This window comes from Caretta caretta, chromosome 1 (genome assembly GCF_965140235.1).
Source record: "Caretta caretta isolate rCarCar2 chromosome 1, rCarCar1.hap1, whole genome shotgun sequence".
In the NCBI taxonomy this organism is placed as follows: Eukaryota; Metazoa; Chordata; order Testudines; family Cheloniidae; genus Caretta; species Caretta caretta.
In genome coordinates, this window is record NC_134206.1 from 264,264,462 (window position 1) to 264,283,790 (window position 19,329).

Consider the following 19,329-nt stretch of genomic DNA (forward strand, 5'->3'; position numbering starts at 1 on the left):
TTTTAAATCTGTGGGCCAATCTTTTGTTAAGATTTTAAATTTTCTCTTTAGCAACGAGATTACATCCACACTCCATGGAGCTTTTCCCTTTATTTTAGTATTAGGGATATATGAGTGGTTAATGTAATGGGATCTGATATTGATTCTGATTTCAGAAGTTGGTTAAATAAGTTCAGCATACATTCAGACAGCTGAGGGGTTAGGTTTTTATTGCCAAGAATCAGGGGGATTGGGACTCACTATTAGGAAGGTTTTGAAGGCCCTCAACAGCTCCTCATTTGTAAATGTTTGGCCTAATTCATTAGCTAGGATCAGAGAGAGGACAGGTAACAAATGAAGAATTTTTTGAATATGCTTGAGTCATATTCTGCTTTTGAAATGAAGCACCAAGATACTATGATGATTGACATGCTGTAAATACCTTAGGTAGGTAGGTAGATAGAAACTAGACACATAGAAGGACCAGTAATAGGCAAAAAATCCCCCTGCTGAATGTGTAGAATCATTTGTGATATCTCTTACAGAAGCCCTTTACATGGTTGGACTAGCAGAACATTCATTACTGCAAGTTAGGAAGCAAACTAATGGTTTGTTGATGGCACAGTATGAATGAGTTTTGAAAACATGACCTGGATTCTGACGTGGTCAGGAGTCAGAGAGTTTTGCTAGGATGGGACAGTGTCTTCCTGCTTATGGGTACAAATAAGGCAACAAACTGCTGTGTTTCAAAATTATATTCATATATATTAATGCTCTGATTTTTAAAGGGTCTGAGCATCTGCAGCTCCAATTCCCTTTGTGAGATTGTGCTCTGCACTTCTGAAAATCAGGCCATAATATCCTAAAGGGCTTCTCACATTGCCTTTTACTATGGCTACACCCCATCCTGAGAGAGGCACTAATATGGCTACTGCCCAGTTGGGAAGTTGTCGTGTCCATGTCTATCATAGAATCATAGAATCATAGAATATAAGGGTTGGAAGGGACCCCAGAAGGTCATCTAGTCCAACCCCCTGCTCGAAGCAGGACCAATTCCCAGTTAAATCATCCCAGCCAGGGCTTTGTCAAGCCTGACCTTAAAAACCTCTAAGGAAGGAGATTCTACCACCTCCCTAGGTAACGCATTCCAGTGTTTCACCACCCTCTTAGTGAAAAAGTTTTTCCTAATATCCAATCTAAACCTCCCCCACTGCAGCTTGAGACCATTACTCCTCGTTCTGTCATCTGATACCATTGAGAACAGTCTAGAGCCATCCTCTTTGGAACCCCCTTTCAGGTAGTTGAAAGCAGCTATCAAATCCCCCCTCATTCTTCTCTTCTGCAGGCTAAACAATCCCAGCTCCCTCAGCCTCTCCTCATAACTCATGTGTTCCAGACCCCTAATCATTTTTGTTGCCCTTCGCTGGACTCTCTCCAATTTATCCACATCCTTCTTGAAGTGTGGGGCCCAAAACTGGACACAGTACTCCAGATGAGGCCTCACCAATGTCGAATAGAGGGGAACGATCACGTCCCTCGATCTGCTCGCTATGCCCCTACTTATACATCCCAAAATGCCATTGGCCTTCTTGGCAACAAGGGCACACTGCTGACTCCTATCCAGCTTCTCGTCCACTGTCACCCCTAGGTCCTTTTCCGCAGAACTGCTGCCTAGCCATTCGGTCCCTAGTCTGTAGCTGTGCATTGGGTTCTTCCGTCCTAAGTGCAGGACCCTGCACTTATCCTTATTGAACCTCATCAGATTTCTGTTGGCCCAATCCTCCAATTTGTCTCGGTCCTTCTGTATCCTATCCCTCCCCTCCAGCGTATCTACCACTCCTCCCAGTTTAGTATCATCCGCAAATTTGCTGAGAGTGCAATCCACACCATCCTCCAGATCATTTATGAAGATATTGAACAAAACCGGCCCCAGGACCGACCCTTGGGGCACTCCACTTGATACCGGCTGCCAACTAGACATGGAGCCATTGATAACTACCCGTTGAGCCCGACAATCTAGCCAGCTTTCTACCCACCTTGTAGTGCATTCATCCAGCCCATACTTCCTTAACTTGCTGACAAGAATACTGTGGGAGACCGTGTCAAAAGCTTTGCTAAAGTCAAGAAACAATACATCCACTGCTTTCCCTTCATCCACAGAACCAGTAATCTCATCATAGAAGGCGATTAGATTAGTCAGGCATGACCTTCCCTTGGTGAATCCATGCTGGCTGTTCCTGATCACTTTCCTCTCATGCAAGTGCTTCAGGATTGATTCTTTGAGGACCTGCTCCATGATTTTTCCAGGGACTGAAGTGAGGCTGACTGGCCTGTAGTTCCCAGGATCCTCCTTCTTCCCTTTTTTAAAGATTGGCACTACATTAGCCTTTTTCCAGTCATCCGGGACTTCCCCGGTTCGCCGCGATACATGCATGTATACATTTCTGTTCCTTTCATTTCTCAGGTGGCTTCAAGACACTCTGTTCTGGCCTTCAGCCTTATAACTAGAAACCCCCCAAAGTTCAGATCCAGATAAAAAAAACATGGGTGTCCAGAGCCATGCTTTTGCTTTGGGCCCATCTCTATTTATAAAACTACCTTGGCATACTGAATTCACTCAGGTTTCAGAGTGGTAGCCGTGTTAGTCTGTATCAGCAAAAAGAACGAGGAGTCCTTGTGGCACCTTAGAGACTAACAAATTTACTTGAGCATAAGCTTTCATGGGCTAAAACCCACTTCATCGGATGCATCCAGTGGAAAATACAGTAGGAAGATACATATATACACACAGAGAACATGAAAAAATGGGTGTTGCCATACACACTATAGTGAGAGTGATCAATTAAGGTGAGCTATTATCAGAAGGAGAAAAAAACCTTTTGTAGATGCACTGCCACTTTATTGTTTAAATATTGCACTTTTTTTTTCATTAGAGAAACTTTACAGAGTGGAGAGTGGCAAAGGAGTTAGACCCTTCCGCCCAGACCTGATCCTAGAGACTGCAGGAGAAAGAGAGCTGGAAGTAAGCCTACGCTAAAGGAAAAGAGGAAATGCTTCTAGCCAGGCCAGAGATGGCTGGTGTGGGAGGATGAAGGCTATACACACTACACGTTCCAATGCTGTGGCCTTTCAGGAAGAAAAAATGTCCCATAATTAACATCAGTGCAGTGAAATGTAATTCACTGGACTTCTTTCCTCCTCACTCCAGTACCCACAACACAGCATTTTTATTCTGCACCTGGTAACTTCTAATAATTACAACATGTGTTAAGGGTGGCTCTTTCTGAATTCACATGGTGTCCAGTGGGAGGCGTTTGCCAATCCACTGGAAAAGAAAAAAAAAGCACACAGATCAGAGGATATTTTCCCCACTTTTAGAATTATTTTTTTAAAATTGCATTAATTTTTTGATGGGACATCTGGGACAAAGAAGACCCCTGTTTCATTTTAAGGAACACATGTATGTTTAGTATGGCACAGTGTCTGTTCATCTTGACCAGATGCATCATGGGGAGGGTGTTTTACCTTGTCTGAAGCATCAACTATTAGCCAATTCTGCATGTGGGATAACTGGGCTAAGTGATTAGTCATCTGATTCCACATGACAAGAGCCCAGATACTGGACTTCATTAATGGATTGTCTGATCCAGTGTGGCAAATCCTATATTCTTAAATGGAGTGATTTATGGGGTCTATGTAACTATTTGGGAAAGGACTACTATTATCTTTTGACAACACTTTCAAACAGTATTACAGTATTAATTTCTATATTACAGTAGCATGTCTTTTAAAATGTTGATATTATTAAACCACAATAATCATTAAACACTAGAGTGGATATCTCAAGGGACTGGTAATAGCATGACTTTTTATCTCTGAGTCACCAGTTCCAGCCAGAACCCAAGCTCAGAGAATTGGGGATGGAATTACTAAGGCTTTCACTTTTAGGTCAATAATTACAGTCTGATACCAGGTTGGGGGATTGAATCCTTTCACTTGGCTTTCATTTATGGACCACTGATTCAAATTCTGTTCAGGTTGGTAGTCATTACTGAATGTCAGTATCATCTGTCTGCTGATCAGTGGCTAATGTGAAGAGAGTATTGCTGTAAGGTGCCTATAATGAATTCCCTCATCACAGATTAATAACAACTGGTCACATTTTAATAAGTTACTGGCCAAGTGGGATGGGAGCGGAATTCCATACTGACTAGTGAACAGCTCCTGGTCTTGCTGTTTAACCCTATTACCATTCTTTGTAACTGCTCACCTGAATTTCCACTGGTTTGTACATTCTCAGGTGTTCATGCTTGTAAAAAGTTGCTGGGAGGAAGATCCAGAGAAAAGACCTGACTTTAAGAAAATTGAGAGCACTCTGGCTAAAATATTCAGGTAAGCACTGTGTTCCAAACTCCCAGCTATTTGGAAGCTGATAGTTATAGGTGTAGTCTGAGGCAACATGATTCAATCAGTGAAAAAACAGGGCTCACTGACTGGGCCCTTCCTCATCCTTTGACAAAATGGGAGGTGTGGGTGCATGAGAGAGATGATCACTCAGAGCCCAAATTATTACATTTTGTAAATAGGGACTACCCAAGTGTCCGATAGTGGGTCAGATATCCAGGTTTCAGGAAATTTAATGAAGTTGGACATTCTGGGGATGAGATGATTAGAAAGTTTAGGTGACTTGTTTTGGTGAGATTAATGGATTCAAAGTGACCACAAAGTGAGGTGATTGAAAAGATCAGGTTACCCAGAGTAAGATAATTATAGGGTTTGAGTGAAATGACTTCCCTGCCATACCTTTTCTAATCTAGTTATTTAAAAGTCCCAAGCAATGGGTTTTCAGCCACTTCCCTTCAGAGCCTATTTCACAACTTTTAAACCTATCCCCATAAGTCTGTCCCACCAGCCGCTTGCTTATATTTTTATTGCTCTTCTCTGAACTTCTTCCAGATTGTCATGATTGTTCTGACAATGTGGTGTCTGTAACTGAACACAACATTCCAGATGAGGCCACACCAAAGAAGTGCAGGAAAATAGTTAGATTCGCCTCCGAGGGTATGGAGGAACACACAATTCACGCCCTACAACTGCAGCGGCAGTTGCATTAGAGGGGGGCTTACCTTAGGGGAGGGCAGTTGGTTCCACTGCCACCTTAACATGGATGTTTTGCTTGGGGAAAAGGCAGTTTTAAAATCCAGCCAGATTTTAAAATCAGAATCCGAATTATTGGATCTTCCAGTCATCTTGGCCCCATCCACTTCATGGGCTGCATCTGCTAGCTCAGGACCCCCAGTGAAGCAGAGATTATGACTGGCTTGTGCTATATCATCTTTGCTTCTGGCAGATGGTCCACTGATGGGAGTCTTCAGTCCAGGTCCCACCAGTGGAAACCTGCAGATCTCAATGAGTGAATGTGACCCACAGCCTGTTTACTTCCCCTTTTGGTGATAAGATGCCATTGCAAAGGCAGCACAAAATTGCATTGGCTTTTTTTGGTGCTCTTTCCCACTGCAAACTCCTGTCTAATTTGCTGCCTCCTATCACCTCTTTCTCCTTCTCAGGATTCTCGCTTTCCACGGTACTCTCTCCCATTGAATATTTGTATCTCAGGTTATTTTAAAAAAAGAAAAGGAGTACTTGTGGCACCTTAGAGACTAACCAATTTATTTGAGCATAAGCTTTCTTCATCCTTTTCCCAACCACTGTTCCCAGTAACTACCATAGTCAGACCAATGAAAGCTACATGGATACCTTGATCCGGCGTCTGCAGCTGTATTCCCGGAACCTAGAGCACCTGGTAGAGGAGAGGACGGAGCTATACAAGGCAGAAAGGGACAGAGCGGACAGGCTTAACTTCATGCTGCTCCCACGGTGAGTGTTGACCAGCAGGGGCTTCCATGCAGTAGGAAGCGTTCAATATTGACTGTGAAGCCCACTGGTGTGTAATGCATCAGAATCATTGTGGGAGGCTCCAACCACAGTGAGCATGAAGGCATGAATAATACTTACTCCACAGAATAAATTGTAACAATTCATAGTGCTTGCCTCCGGATCCAGGTCAGACAAAATGGGCTAAATTATTCTGTCAGTTATAACAAGTGACTAAAAGCAGAATTTGGCCCATTTTCTTTCTTTTTTTCCCTATGATTGGCATTATCACCTTTCAAATGAGCTGTAGAACTGAGGTCCTGAACTTGTAAGGTGATTAAAGATCCCATGTTTTTATCATTTAGCCTTTACTGACTGTTAATGCACATTAGGACACTCCTCTCCTCTTGAGGTGATGGATTTGGTTTGATTCTGCAGTGCTCTGATTGAAAATACTGTTTTGCCCTCAGACTATAATATTCATGGCCTGGTTGAACTTTATAATGATTTTTTGTCCACAGCTATTAATACAGTATCCCCAACATGCTCTTTCTAACAGTTTTTTCATCTCCTAAGACGCCATGGTTTACAGATGACTTGCAAGAGGGGGGCAAGTGGGAGTGACTGCTAGAGCACTTGAGGAGGAAGTTTTGTGCTAATTAGACTAACTGGGACATTAAGAACTTTTACAGTTTTATGCCATGGCTGTGCAGGAGGCAAAGAAAGATTTGTTTGTGGAAAGCTAGCTGAGAGCTAGCTGGCTGAAGCATCATAGACATAAGATTGAGGTTATGTTAGCGGGTTGAGGGAAAGTATCAAAAGAACTTGCAAAGATTATATCAGATCCCCAGATGGAGGGATAGCCATTTATGGAACATGTTGGTAATATGGGTGTTTTGTTAGACTGACGACTGCTTCAGGGTGCTTTGATAGAAGCTATAGCCAATAGTCTTGTATCTGGTGAGATGAATGGGACAGTTTCTTTCAGATGCAGGCAGACCTCACCACCGTTGTTCATGCTTCTGTCACCTTTAGCCTAGACTACTTTAATGAGATGAGATCATTTGGAAACTGAAGCTGGTGCAGAATGCAGCTGCCTGCTTATTGAGTGGAATGTCACACTAAGAGCCTATAATGCTGGTGCTCTGGGATCTGCACTGACTGCCTGTTGGTATCCAAGTGGAGTTAAGGGTTGGGTTTCACCTATAAAGTACTAAATAGTTTGGGACTTGGTTGCCCATGAGACCACCTCTTTCCCCAAACTATACTGCTGCAATTGTGTTCAACAGAAGACCTTGATAGAGAAGAAATGGGGCTGTCAACAGGTCGTTCTCTGTGAAGCCTGATCTGCTCTGGATCGTGCTTCTCACCTGGTCTGCCAGATTAGCTAGCTTTCCAGAGAAGCTACGTCACAGCTTGTCAGGAGCAAGGCAACTTGTGCCATATGCCCTTTGCTAGACGAGTCACAGTTAGTTGAAATTAATCTAAAAAATGGCCACCTGGACTTCTAAACTCTCAATAAAAATGAAGAGTTTGTTGCATGCTTAAACTGAAGGTGAAGTCAAATTGTGAGCCCCTGACCTGGGTGTGGATGCTGTGAGTTAACACTGGGGAGCTGCTCTCCTGCCCCAGCTTCCCCCGCTCTTAGCAGAAGCAGACAGGTGAGTCTGATTGCCTACTGCCTCCTCAGGGCTCTTCTAGCGGCTGAAGGACCAAGTTTTATTGGTCCTGCCAGTACCAAAGCCTGAGTGGCTTCTATACTCATGGCCAGTGATGAGCTGCCGAAATCTTAACAACAGGATCCCTCCTCACCCCACGAGGGGGTCGTTGCCCACCCCCGCCCCCCAGGACTCCTGCCCCATCCACCCCTCTCCCCTGTCCCCTGACTGCCCCCAGAACCAGACAGGAGGGTCTTGTGGGCTACCGTAGTGGGTGCCCACCCCACCCCTAAGAGCCAGAGGCACCTGCCGGGGGGCGAGGTGGCAGTCCCGGTGGTGCTTACCTGGGGCAGCTCCCAGGAAGCATCCGGCAGGTCCCTCTGGCTCCTAGGGGCGGGGGGAGCATAGCTAGGGGGGTAGCAGGGGGAGCGGCCGCTCCCCCCACTGATCACATCAAAAGTGGCTCCTTAGGCGCTGACAACCTGGGTGCTCCGGGGCTGGAGCACCCATGGGGAAAATTTGGTGGGTGCAGAGCACCCACCGGCAGCTCCCCACCCCGCGCCCGTCCCCAGCTCACCTCCGCTCCACCTCCTCCCCTGAACGCACCGCCCCGCTCTGCTTCTCCGAGCCCCCCCTCCCCCCCACCCGGCTTCCCGCGAATCAGCTGTTCGGCTGGGAAGCCGGGGAGGGCAGAGAAGCAGGCCGCAGCTTCCCACTCAGGCTGAGGGTGGCGGAGATGAGCTGGGGTGGGGAGCGGTTCCCCTGCACCCCGCCCCCCCCCCCCCGGTTACCTGCTGCAGCGCGGGCAGCCCTCCTCGCGCCCCCCCGCCCCAGCTCACTTCCGCCTCCCTGGGCCTGAGCGGGAAGCCATGGCTTGCTTCTCAGCCCCCCGGCTTCCCGCGCGAACAGCTGATTCGCAGGAAGCCGGCGGCACCCACAAATTTTCCCCTTGGGTGCTCCAGGGCTGGAGCACCCATGGAGTCGGTGCCCAAGGTGCCACTTTTGGCCAGTTAAATTTAGAAGCCCTTTTAGAACCGGTTGTCCCTCGCGGAACAACTGGTTCTAAAAGGGCTTCTAAATTTAACAACTGGCTCCAGCTCACCACTTCTCATGGCCCCTCTTTCCCAGGAGACACTCTGCCTTTGGGCAAATTTTTCAGGGTGGTGATGCCTCCAGCATGGGGGCAGGGAAGGCCTGGTATCCCCCATCACATGCTACAGGGTCCATTTGTAGATGAGGTGGATGGAAAAAATGAGAGCAATGTAATTTATGCTTGTATTTGATATTGTGATTTTTATTTGTTGTGAGGACACTCAGAGCTTTAAATGTGTGTCTGTTGGTATTAGAGTTATAAATCAAAGTAAATTCATAAACATAACTGAATGTCACTGTTTACATGAATGGGGGTGGGGGTCAGTGTTGGTGGTCCTAACAAATTCCAACTTGGAGAATTATATTCTGCTAACCTAAAATCAGCCTGCAGTTTCATTTGGAGAAAGTCTTGGTTCTTTCTAAAATGGAAGCATTGTTTTTGTTATGTGCTACTAACAAGTTGCCATATTCTAACCCAGAAATTATTGTATTTCAGTAGTGGATGAAATAATCCTTATACCCACAATGTCCACAAGTGCTTTGGGATCCTCCAAGATGAATGATTCTAGAGAAACATAAAATTATTATCATAAAAGGTGTCTACCATTTTGAAAGTTCTTACTTGCAGTTTATTTACAGATATTCTCTAACACTCATCCTGTATTTCTTTGAATCAGAGAATCAAAGGCTGCTTCCACCTCTCCTCTGTTCTATTTCCCTCATCTACCCAGCTCAGCAGATGGTAAATTTGCAGGGCTCCCAGTTCCCTCTGCACTCTACTCTTTCTGATTCCCCATACAAGATCTTTGGGGAAAATGTATAGCAGAGAGGGAAAATGTGACATTGTTTGCACAGACAGAGTTTCAAAGTTTCAACAGAGTTTGTCAGCTACCTAGGAACTGCTCTGACCTGCCAGTGCCCAGGAAGTCCCTGTCTAAGGCTCCAATTCAGCACATCACTTAAGCACATGCTTAAAGTTAAAATTATTTTCTAAATCAGAGCCTTAACGAGGAAGTACCTGCAGATGCTCAAAAAAACCCAGATCTGATCTAGAATTAAAATACTATTTAATGATTTAAAAGATGGGAGAAAAAAATCCAAGCTTGGTCTACACTTAAAAGTCAGGTTGACATAGCTACATCAGTCAGAGGTGTGAAAAAAGCAACCCCCCACCCCACACACACACAGCTGTGATGACCTAATCCTCAGTGTTGATACAGCTATGCTGATGGAAGAATACCATTGTTTAGGGAAGTGGTATTCCTAAACGAACAAAAAATCCCCTTCAGTTGGTGGAGGCTGCGTCTACGCTACAGGGTTATGCCAGCATAGCTATGGCTATTTAACTATGCCAGTATAGTCTCTGTAGTGTAGTCGTACTCCAGTTTGTTTTCTGTAAAGTGTGGTTGAGTGGAAAAGGGTAGTATTGTGGCAGGCCCTTTCTGATTCACTTGTAGAGAAGATTTGTAACTGAAATATTTACATTTGTCTTGCAATAGATGAGCACTTTCTATCTTATGCATGTCTCACCATGACCAATAAAATAACTGATCTATTTGAATGCTAATGATGTTTAAGAGGGTTGTTTGCCTAGAACTGGCTAAACCAGTCCTCCTCAGTATATCTAGGTGTCACATCTGAAAGATTTACAGGAAGATGCTAGAGGGAGACCTGTAGGTGCCATGTGCAAACAGAGGGCTAAACAGTCTGAAGATAATTTGAAACATCATGGATTCCCAGACTTCATGTAATCATTATACACGATGATGGACATTCAGACTGACTGATTTAAAAACTAGCTTGAGGAAGGAATGAGGTCCTTGGGAGTACAGTGAACAAACATTTCACAAAATGAATTAACACCTATTTTTAAGATGACTTTTCAGTTAATTAGGTGACCTAACCAGTGAATTTTGAATGTAATGTTTACATATCTTTAGCTTCTTTCATATTCAAGGAACCTGAATTTTTTTTACAAGCCTTACAAATGATATATATGAGAATCAATTCACCTTCTGCAGAAATGCAGCCACCTCTGTGGTGGCATACAGCAGCAGTTTCAACAGCAAACAACAACGCTAAGGTCTTGTCTTACATAGGGAAGTTAGTGTAGAGTAAACTAGGGTGTGAATTTAAAGCACACTATCTATTTTGCTCCCCGTATAGACACTCTTGTTTGCACTAAAATGGTCTTTATGTGCTTTAGCTTAATATACTTCCAAAGCCCTAGGATGTGAAGAATGACAGACTGCCACTGACAACTGAAACAGGAGTGGGACTTCAGGGAGGCAGAATGTAATTAACCAACGTGGAATTTGGCCAGGATACCAAGCCAAACACCCCCAGTCTTGTCAAGAACAAGATGTACAGAGAAAGTGTATGTGTACAAAAGAAAATTGAAAACTGGATTCAACTTCCAAAGCTGTCAGATGTTCACCAGACAGATTGGAACTACGCAGAAAGCAGTATGGCTATGTCCACACAGCCCTGCAGTTTGCACGATGAGGGTGTGAACTGAAGCACACTCTAGTGTGTTCTGCTGTAACTTCTCCATATGGATGCTGCGGGCATGAACTAACTACTTCACATTAACATAGTCCTCTTTAAACAGGACTAAATTAGTACAAACTAGGTACCTTTTAGATTGCATCCACAGCAGCCACACAGGGGAGTTATAGCATAGCACACAAGTGTGTGCTGCAATTCGACTATGGCCCATAGTCAAAACTGTGGGGCTGTGTAGACAAGCCCTGTGTCTCCTTGGCTTTAGTGTGCACAATTCCACGCTAGAAACTTGAAAGCAAGTCTTCGGAGGAGACTGCCTGCCTGATACAGTCTTGTCTCTGGATTTTCTCAGTTATTATGTATAGGGAAGCGTAGGGATGCATAGCATTTTACAAAAATATAAGAAAAGTCTCTTTCCCAAGGAGTTTACAATCTAAATAAGAGCTCATAATCTAGAAGGCTCTAGTAGCCAGAAATGCTAGCGTGTCTGACTTTCCAAGTGCCCGTTGAACTCATTACCAGAATGTTGGTTTGTTTACTTCTATTTCTGGAACACTTACGGCCGACAGGTCTAGGAGGTTGAGTTGTCCTCTAAAGCAGAAGGTATATTTATCTCCATTTCCCTTCCACCTTTCTTCACAGGCCAGTGGTAAAATCTTTGAAGGAAACTGGGCGGGTAGAGCCAGAGCTGTTCGAAGCAGTCACCATCTATTTCAGCGACATTGTCGGCTTCACCACGCTATGCCAATACAGCACCCCCATGGAAGTGGTGGACATGCTCAATGACATCTATAAGAACTTTGACCACATTCTCGACCATCATGATGTTTACAAGGTGAACAGAGCCTCACTTACACTTAAATAATAATCAGGATACATAAAACATCGCAGTCAGAGTAATTGGGAATAGAATGTGGTAACAAAGGCTCAAAACCAGTACACTAAGTAAAGACAAATGAAAGAAGTACAGGCCAAGATTACGTCTCTCTAATGTGCTTCACATAGCTCTCTGTAAATGGTTTTTGATACCAAGTGGTCACAGATTCATTACCTAGAATGCTGTGTACTGAGCACTTCACTACCAGAAAGAGGTCATCTAATTGGAAGGAATTTGGCAACCCTGCACTGCCAAAGAAGAGATCAAGAAAATGACTCTAAAAGCCCATTTCCATCTGCAATTTATATGCATCTTCTAGTAAACGGGAATGGTAACTGTTAATCGTGTTTCCACAGGTGGAGACCATTGGTGATGCGTACATGGTGGTGAGTGGCTTACCAAAGAGAAATGGCAACCGCCACGCAGTGGACATCTCTATGATGGCACTGGATATCCTTAGTTTCATGGGATCCTTTGAATTACGACATCTTCCTGGCCTGCCTGTTTGGATTCGCATAGGGATTCACTCTGGTATGGGGTCACGGCATGTGAATATGAATGACATAGCTATTCTATCTAGATCAAAAAGTAAACAATGGTTAAAAGAGCTCATGCCTCATTGTTCATAAATTGATTCTCTGTGAAGACTGTGGTATAGCATGACACAACTGGCCAGAAGCACTGTCAATTGCCTTCCTCAAAAGCGTCAGGTATAAAAGACCATTGTTAGAGGAAAGGCGGTGGACTTAAATAGACCATTGGCTTGCTCCCGTTCCATTTAACAACTCCATCTCTGTGAGGTTGGTAGCTGAGCAAACCAACCTCTGTAGTTCCTTATGAGATTGATTTCAGAGTAGCAGCTGTGTTAGTCTGTATCTGCAAAAAGAAAAGGAGTACTTGTGGCACCTATGTTCAAATAAATTTGTTAGTCTCTAAGGTGCCACAAGTACTCCTTTTCTTTTTATGAGATTGAGTTGGTGACATTATACCCACCTGAGTCCTTAGAGACCTTTCCTCCCCCACTGAAAAGCAGACTTACATTAAATGCTTTTGAGGCAAATGTTCTCACCAGGCCCACTTGAGAATCAGTTTTTGATTTACTTTATTAGAATGGCATTGTGGATAATCCAAAGAACCCAAGTACTTGGGGAAACTTTCTTTTTATTTTTGCTTGTTTCAGTACTCTGTTGTTTATGTCCATCACAAGAGAAGGAATATAACAATTCAGTTATTCGGGAAGGCCCTAAAGACACCAACAGAAACTTCTCCATAATTAAGTTAATTCTTTCCATCCCCTGCTTCCAGAGCTGACACTTAGGAATTATGCTAATACTTCTGCATTTTTGTCTGCTCAGAAATATATTCAAATAGTATGAATAGTCTTTTAATATATTTAATATATTTTACAAGCTGAACAGAGACAGGCCTGGTCTACAGTTGGATGTGAGACCTCCAGACACTGTACAAGGTGATGTAGATAGTGCTTTCAATCACTGCTGACCCCAGTGCCCCTGCTCTGCTGCTAGAAGTGCCATCTTCGAGATGAGACCACTCACCCACTCCAGGACACTAACAGATAACTCCCATAGTTATGATGGCATCACGCTAATTCCTAAGTTTCAATTTCTTTCAGCCACGTCTGAGACCTCAAGGGCTTCTCTGAATCCCCATGGAATAACAGCCTCTCTGTCTTCCTCTTTCCTCACCCTGTCCTCTGCTTTCAGGTCCATGTGCTGCTGGTGTGGTTGGGATTAAGATGCCTCGTTACTGTTTATTTGGAGACACGGTTAACACAGCTTCAAGGATGGAATCCACAGGTTTACGTAAGAATTGAACCTCACCTCTCTGTGTAATCTGACACTAGGCTAGTTGTGCATTCAAATCTAGAGTTCCTTCTCCAGCCAAGAACAACTTTATCATCAAAGCATAGACGTTTAAAGATAGAAGATCAAATTTTCCATTCCTCCACTCCACCCTGGAAAATACAGGCCTATTCCTAGTTCTTTTGCTTCCTAGTTGATGAAGGGGGTAGGTGGCTGGCTGGCTCAGTTCCTGTGGAACTGGTGATTTTAATGCTGCTGAGATTTAATTTAATTGATTATGTTCGGGCGCCTGGTGACTTGGATAGGCATCTTTATTATATAAATATATATAAATAAATATCCCACAATCTAATAGTTTTGCAACTAAAAATGTTTCCTGAGATCCAGCCTAAATTTTCTTCCCTTTGCTCAGTTTCTTCCCATTCCTTCCCCTTCTTGATATTTACCCTGTCCCCCTACCCCGCAGATACTGTTATCACTTCTATCCTGAGGCATTGGCTGGTCTAGCTATAATTATTTAGTAGTTTTAGTCTTTCCTTGTATATAATGTTATGTGACGGAGTAGTTATTTTTGGGTTCAACAATATATGGGTAGCATTAATGTCATTTGCGCACAGAATTAGTCCTAAGACATCAGTGACAATTAGATACACCTCTACCATAGCACAGGTTTTCACAGAAAATGAATATGTTCATGCGTTGTTTCTGAATCAAACATTTGTTGCTTGTTTGTTTATTTTTAGCTCTACGGATTCATGTAAGTGCATCTACTATCGCCATCCTGAAGAGGACAGACTGCCATTTTCAGTATAAAGTGAGAGGAAAGACTTACTTGAAGGTAACATAGACCATGCCTACAAACACACAGGAATGAAATTTTATCTAAAGGTATCACACACCTGAGATGTTCACTTATCTTGGCCCTGGTCTACAGTACGAGGTTAGGTCAAATTTAGCTGCGTTAGGTCGATTTTATAAGCAATGTGGCTACACAACCAACCCCATTCCATCGACCTAAAGGGCTCTTAAAATTACTGCTGTACTCCGCCCTGACAAGGGGAGTAGTGCTAAAATCGATCTTGCTGGGTCAAATTTGGGGTAGTGTGCAGATGCAGCGTTGTGCAATTTGATGGAATTGGCCTCTGGGAGCTATCCCAGAGTGCTCCAATGTGACCACTCTGGACAGCGCTTTCAACTCTGATGCACTAGCCAGGTACACAGGAAAAGCCCCTGGGGAACTTTTGAATTTCATTTCCTGTTTGTTCAGCATGGCGAGCTCAGCAGCACAGGTGACTATGCAGTCCCAGAAAAGCAAACAAGCTCCAGCATGGAGTGAACAGGAGACACTGGATCTGATTGTTGTATGGGGAGAAGAATCTGTGCAGGCAGAACTCCGATCAAAAAGAAAAAATTGTAATATATATGCCAAAATTGCACAGGGCATAGTGGAGAGAGGCTACACCAGGGACACAGAGCAGGAGAGCAAGAGAGACGTATCTGTTGGCAACACAGCCACAGGGTGATGGAGACACCCCTCTAGAGTTAATATAGCCATTGAAAAAGCATCTGAGACAAAAGTCAAGGCAACGCAGATGTCTGGGAAGTACTGTAGGTGAAACATATCATTGGTAATAAAAATTTGGCGAGGAGGCAGTGGTGAATGGGTATGGTGGGAGAGGCCTATTAATTTGCTCACCTTTGCTTTGTTACATTTATTTGTTTCAGTTTATAAAATTTGATAGGTGCCCATCCTATGCTCTGGGTGCCTGTTAAATACAGTAAGCAAAGATAATAGAACAATCATATAATACAGTGCAACATAAAGCATATAAATCATATATTGTGCCTATCTAATCCCTAAATTGTGCTTCTCTCTTCTCTGACATATTAGGGCAAAGGAACTGAGATTACCTACTGGCTGACAGGGGTGAAGGACCAGCAGTATAATCTCCCAACACCTCCTTCTGTGTAAGATGTTCTTTATTTGTGGGAAGGGAGAAATGAAACTTTCAGGCCTTGCACTTCAGCCTTCACCAAAAGTGCTGAAGTGCACTTCTCCCCTCAGAATTTTTAACTTACTATACTTTTTGGTATTCCTTGGGCTCATGTCAAGGACACAGCAGTGTATGTGCATATGAACACATGCAAGTATACATAATAGTATTAGTTCTGGGATTGCTAATAGGCTTACATACTTTACTGGATCAGGGCCTTGGATGGGAGACATTCAAGGAAAACTCACCAGAAAGGGGTGTTGATTTAGTAGGTGCAAGTTCAGATTGGGGGAAAAAGAGTGGTGATACTCTCCCAAGCTTTATCCCCAGTCCAAGCACCAATCACAATAGAATGTGTGCAGATTTCATTATGTAATTTCCCTTCTTTTTTTCTTGTATGATTTGATCAGTAGTGAAACAGTTAATAACATTAACATTAAACTGTCATCATGAAGCTTCAGACTCAATACCAAAATGAGATGAATGAGAGCAGTTCACACCTCTTAGTTACCATTTGAGGTTGTCTGCAGACTCAGGCACCTCTTTGTTGATATTGGGTTCTCATTTTGAAGATTACCTTCACAGGCATAAGGTCTAGAGACTTAATTTTTAAAAACTTCTAAACAAAACTTCAGTTTCTGGAGCATAAGAGAGGAGTTACCAGGAAAAAAATACTAGGTTGATGTCCTGGTTTAATCAGATCCAGGTAGGTAACAGTCTTCCTTTTGAATTGACACTCAGTCAGTTTCCAAAGTAAAGGGGTGTGGTGACACTGAAGTGCTGCCTTTCAGAAGTGACATAAAACTGAGTTCCTGACCACTTGTGGTAATTTTAAGATGTACTTTGCTCCGTACAAAGGGCATTAGTTCCAGTGACATGATCAAATTCAAGTCTGGCTGATTACATTTTTCCAAATAGTTTCAGTGAGATATGGAGTTCTTCTTCACTTCCTATCCTAACCCGTTGTGTAGTGTTGCTGTGTACTATTTATGCAGCTGTTGTGATCCACCTCAGGAGTGACTGTGTTTCAATACAGATTGAAGTAATTCCTTTACATACTGTATATGGTAGTTTGTAAAACACATTGGGATCTTTTAGGGTGAAAGGCACTAAATAAATATGATACTATTAATTATTATTTTTATTGCAAAAGTTTTTTGAGAATTAGGTCATGTCCCATTGCACAAATTCAACACTCTGACCATTCATTCATATCTAGCTAAAGCAGAAGAGACTGCCCTTCTCTAAGGGATAAGAGGTGATTTTTGTCAGGGTCTTTCCAGACCAGAGAGCATCAAGTTTTCTGGGTAGTTTAAAATCCCATGCACTCTTGAGAGATTTGTTGTACACACATTCATCTGTGGGCTTAGGAAGTGATATTCCTGGCCTACTTTTTTCAGTACACTTATTTTCTAACTAGGCACTTTTTTAACCTAAAGAAATTTTAAAAAGAGCAGTAGAGAGTATTGTCTTTAGGGTTTTAGCTCTCCCTCTGAAGGTGTGTTTGAAGGTATCCCTCAGACCCTACCCGTTGCTATCTGTGATGTTTGTCTTCACTCTGTGATATGGCACCAGTATGATATATATGGGAATTTTTTAATTGTTCTGCATGGGACATGCCTGTGAAAATCATATGTGTCCCATGAATTTCTGGCAGAGTGGCAATTCTAAGAATACTACCACTATTTTGAGAGACACCTGCAGCTGAATATTACAGGTACTTAAAACTGGGTCTGGTCACAGAGTCAGAGCCATAGTCCATTTCAACTAGGTTTGTGAATCCAGTTCAGGTTTTTCTCCTCTTCATTCCAAGTAATTTCACAGACTCTACAGGTGGGAGATTGTGATGCTAAAGCAAACTTCCTTGGCAGAGACAATAACCCATATTGTCAGGAACAGTCACAAGTAGATCCTGAATTGGATTTCTATGTCCACTTGAAATAGATTGTGGGCAGAATCAATCTTATTAGTATATTGAGGGCTTCTGGAAAGATGGTAGGATAGAAATTGTCTAAAAATGGCTTGGGAACTGAGGATCATAGTACCTGTATTGCATGGGTCACTGAAATCTTTCCTCTCCTGCTATTTCCAGGGAGAATCAACAGCGATTGCAAGATGACTTAGCAGGGATGATAACAGAGTCTCTGGGGAAAAGGCAATCTGAAGGGGTCCTGGTCCGTGAGCCTTCCCGGGTGGGCAGCTACCGAAAAGGCACCCTAGAGTACCTGCAGTTGGCCACCACAGAAAATTCCACCACCTATCTGTAAAACTGGATGTCTAGTGTGACATAAAAACCATGTACAGGCTATGGAAGATACTACACAGAGGCTGGAGACTGGCACTCTCAGGGAGAGCTGGGGGAAAAAACGAAACTGTTCTCTCTTTGGGAAATGTCTCTACCACTTGACTTTTTATCAGCGAATCAGATAGACCCTTTGCTGTGGTGCCAAAATGTAGTTACCTCCATGCTTGCTGCATCTTCCCAATCACCTGACTGCTTCACCCATGCACATCCACCCTGATCTGGGGAAAGAGAAAATATCCATTTGAGACTGAAAGATAATTGTCTAATATTTTTTTTAAATGTGATTGGCTGTTCAATGACCCATTTCCCAAAGTCTTCTCTGTAGAGTCTTAATTTATCGTGATTTAAAACTTTGTGTTTAACTGTCAATTTTTTATTTGGAAAAAAGTGCCTGTATGTATTTTTGAAAATATTTAAAATGTATGTAGATATGGACCTGGATATTTTGCAATTTTGTAATTTCCCCACTGTATATTCTCAAGTGTTTTGTTTAGTCAAATTAATCTAGCTCAAAAAATGGTGCCTCCACTGTTTCTCTAAGGAGAATATTCCAAAGTTTGGATGGTTTCTGAAGCATATCTGAATCTCTTGGGTCTACAGAGTTAAGTTGGAAATCTTGCAAAAACTGGCTCTGTCATAGTATTTCGCTACTTCTGCTTCTGGCCCCAAAACCAGAAACACATAAACCACTGCAAACATTAAAAATAAAACATAACGGAACATAACATAACTTAAAGAGTTTCATTTCAACTTTTGGGTGAAGTTTCATGGGTGAGCATTTTGTTTGGATTTTATCTGAGCTGGCTCAACCATATGCTAAAATCAACACTTGATATTAATTATCCACTTTAGCAAAGAGACAAAATACAGATGTGTAACAGAGGAGACAACTGGCATTTCACTGAAGAAATAATCACTAGCAAGCAAGATTTTGGCAAATGACTTTCTCTACATAAGTGGCTTTCAAACTGTGGTCCATGGACTTGTAAATGACCTGTATGCAAATGGTTGTCTGCAGGGTTGCTTCTGTAACAGTGGTGAAGCATTAGTCAGTATTCAAACAATGAAGCTTACTGCTTGAGCTGTCATTCAGTCTAGCACTCTTATTGTTGGAGACCCCAGGGCATGGCCACTAGTTAAGTCAAAAAAATAAAAGGCCATAAGGGTCAAGGAAGTCTCCCTGCTGTAGGCCTAAGGGCTTCTTTTCAACCTCCCTTAATAA

General features: G+C 43.0%; 1 protein-coding gene across 3 annotated transcripts in view; it reads left to right on the forward strand.

Annotated features, from left to right (window-relative positions):
- Positions 1 to 18,837, forward strand: part of GUCY2C (guanylate cyclase 2C) — an 83,865-nt gene extending 65,028 nt beyond the window's left edge. For all 3 annotated transcript variants that reach the window (XM_075124244.1, XM_075124245.1, XM_048835325.2), the window contains 9 exons: positions 2,913 to 3,001; positions 4,280 to 4,371; positions 5,698 to 5,856; positions 11,751 to 11,943; positions 12,342 to 12,516; positions 13,710 to 13,808; positions 14,552 to 14,646; positions 15,700 to 15,776; positions 17,895 to 18,837. In XM_075124244.1, coding sequence (XP_074980345.1) covers positions 2,913 to 3,001; positions 4,280 to 4,371; positions 5,698 to 5,856; positions 11,751 to 11,943; positions 12,342 to 12,516; positions 13,710 to 13,808; positions 14,552 to 14,646; positions 15,700 to 15,776; positions 17,895 to 18,069 — 1,154 coding nt within the window. In that variant the 3' untranslated portion in view covers positions 18,070 to 18,837. The remainder of the gene's footprint in view (positions 1 to 2,912; positions 3,002 to 4,279; positions 4,372 to 5,697; positions 5,857 to 11,750; positions 11,944 to 12,341; positions 12,517 to 13,709; positions 13,809 to 14,551; positions 14,647 to 15,699; positions 15,777 to 17,894) is intronic.
- The last annotated feature ends 492 nt before the right edge of the window (positions 18,838 to 19,329 follow it).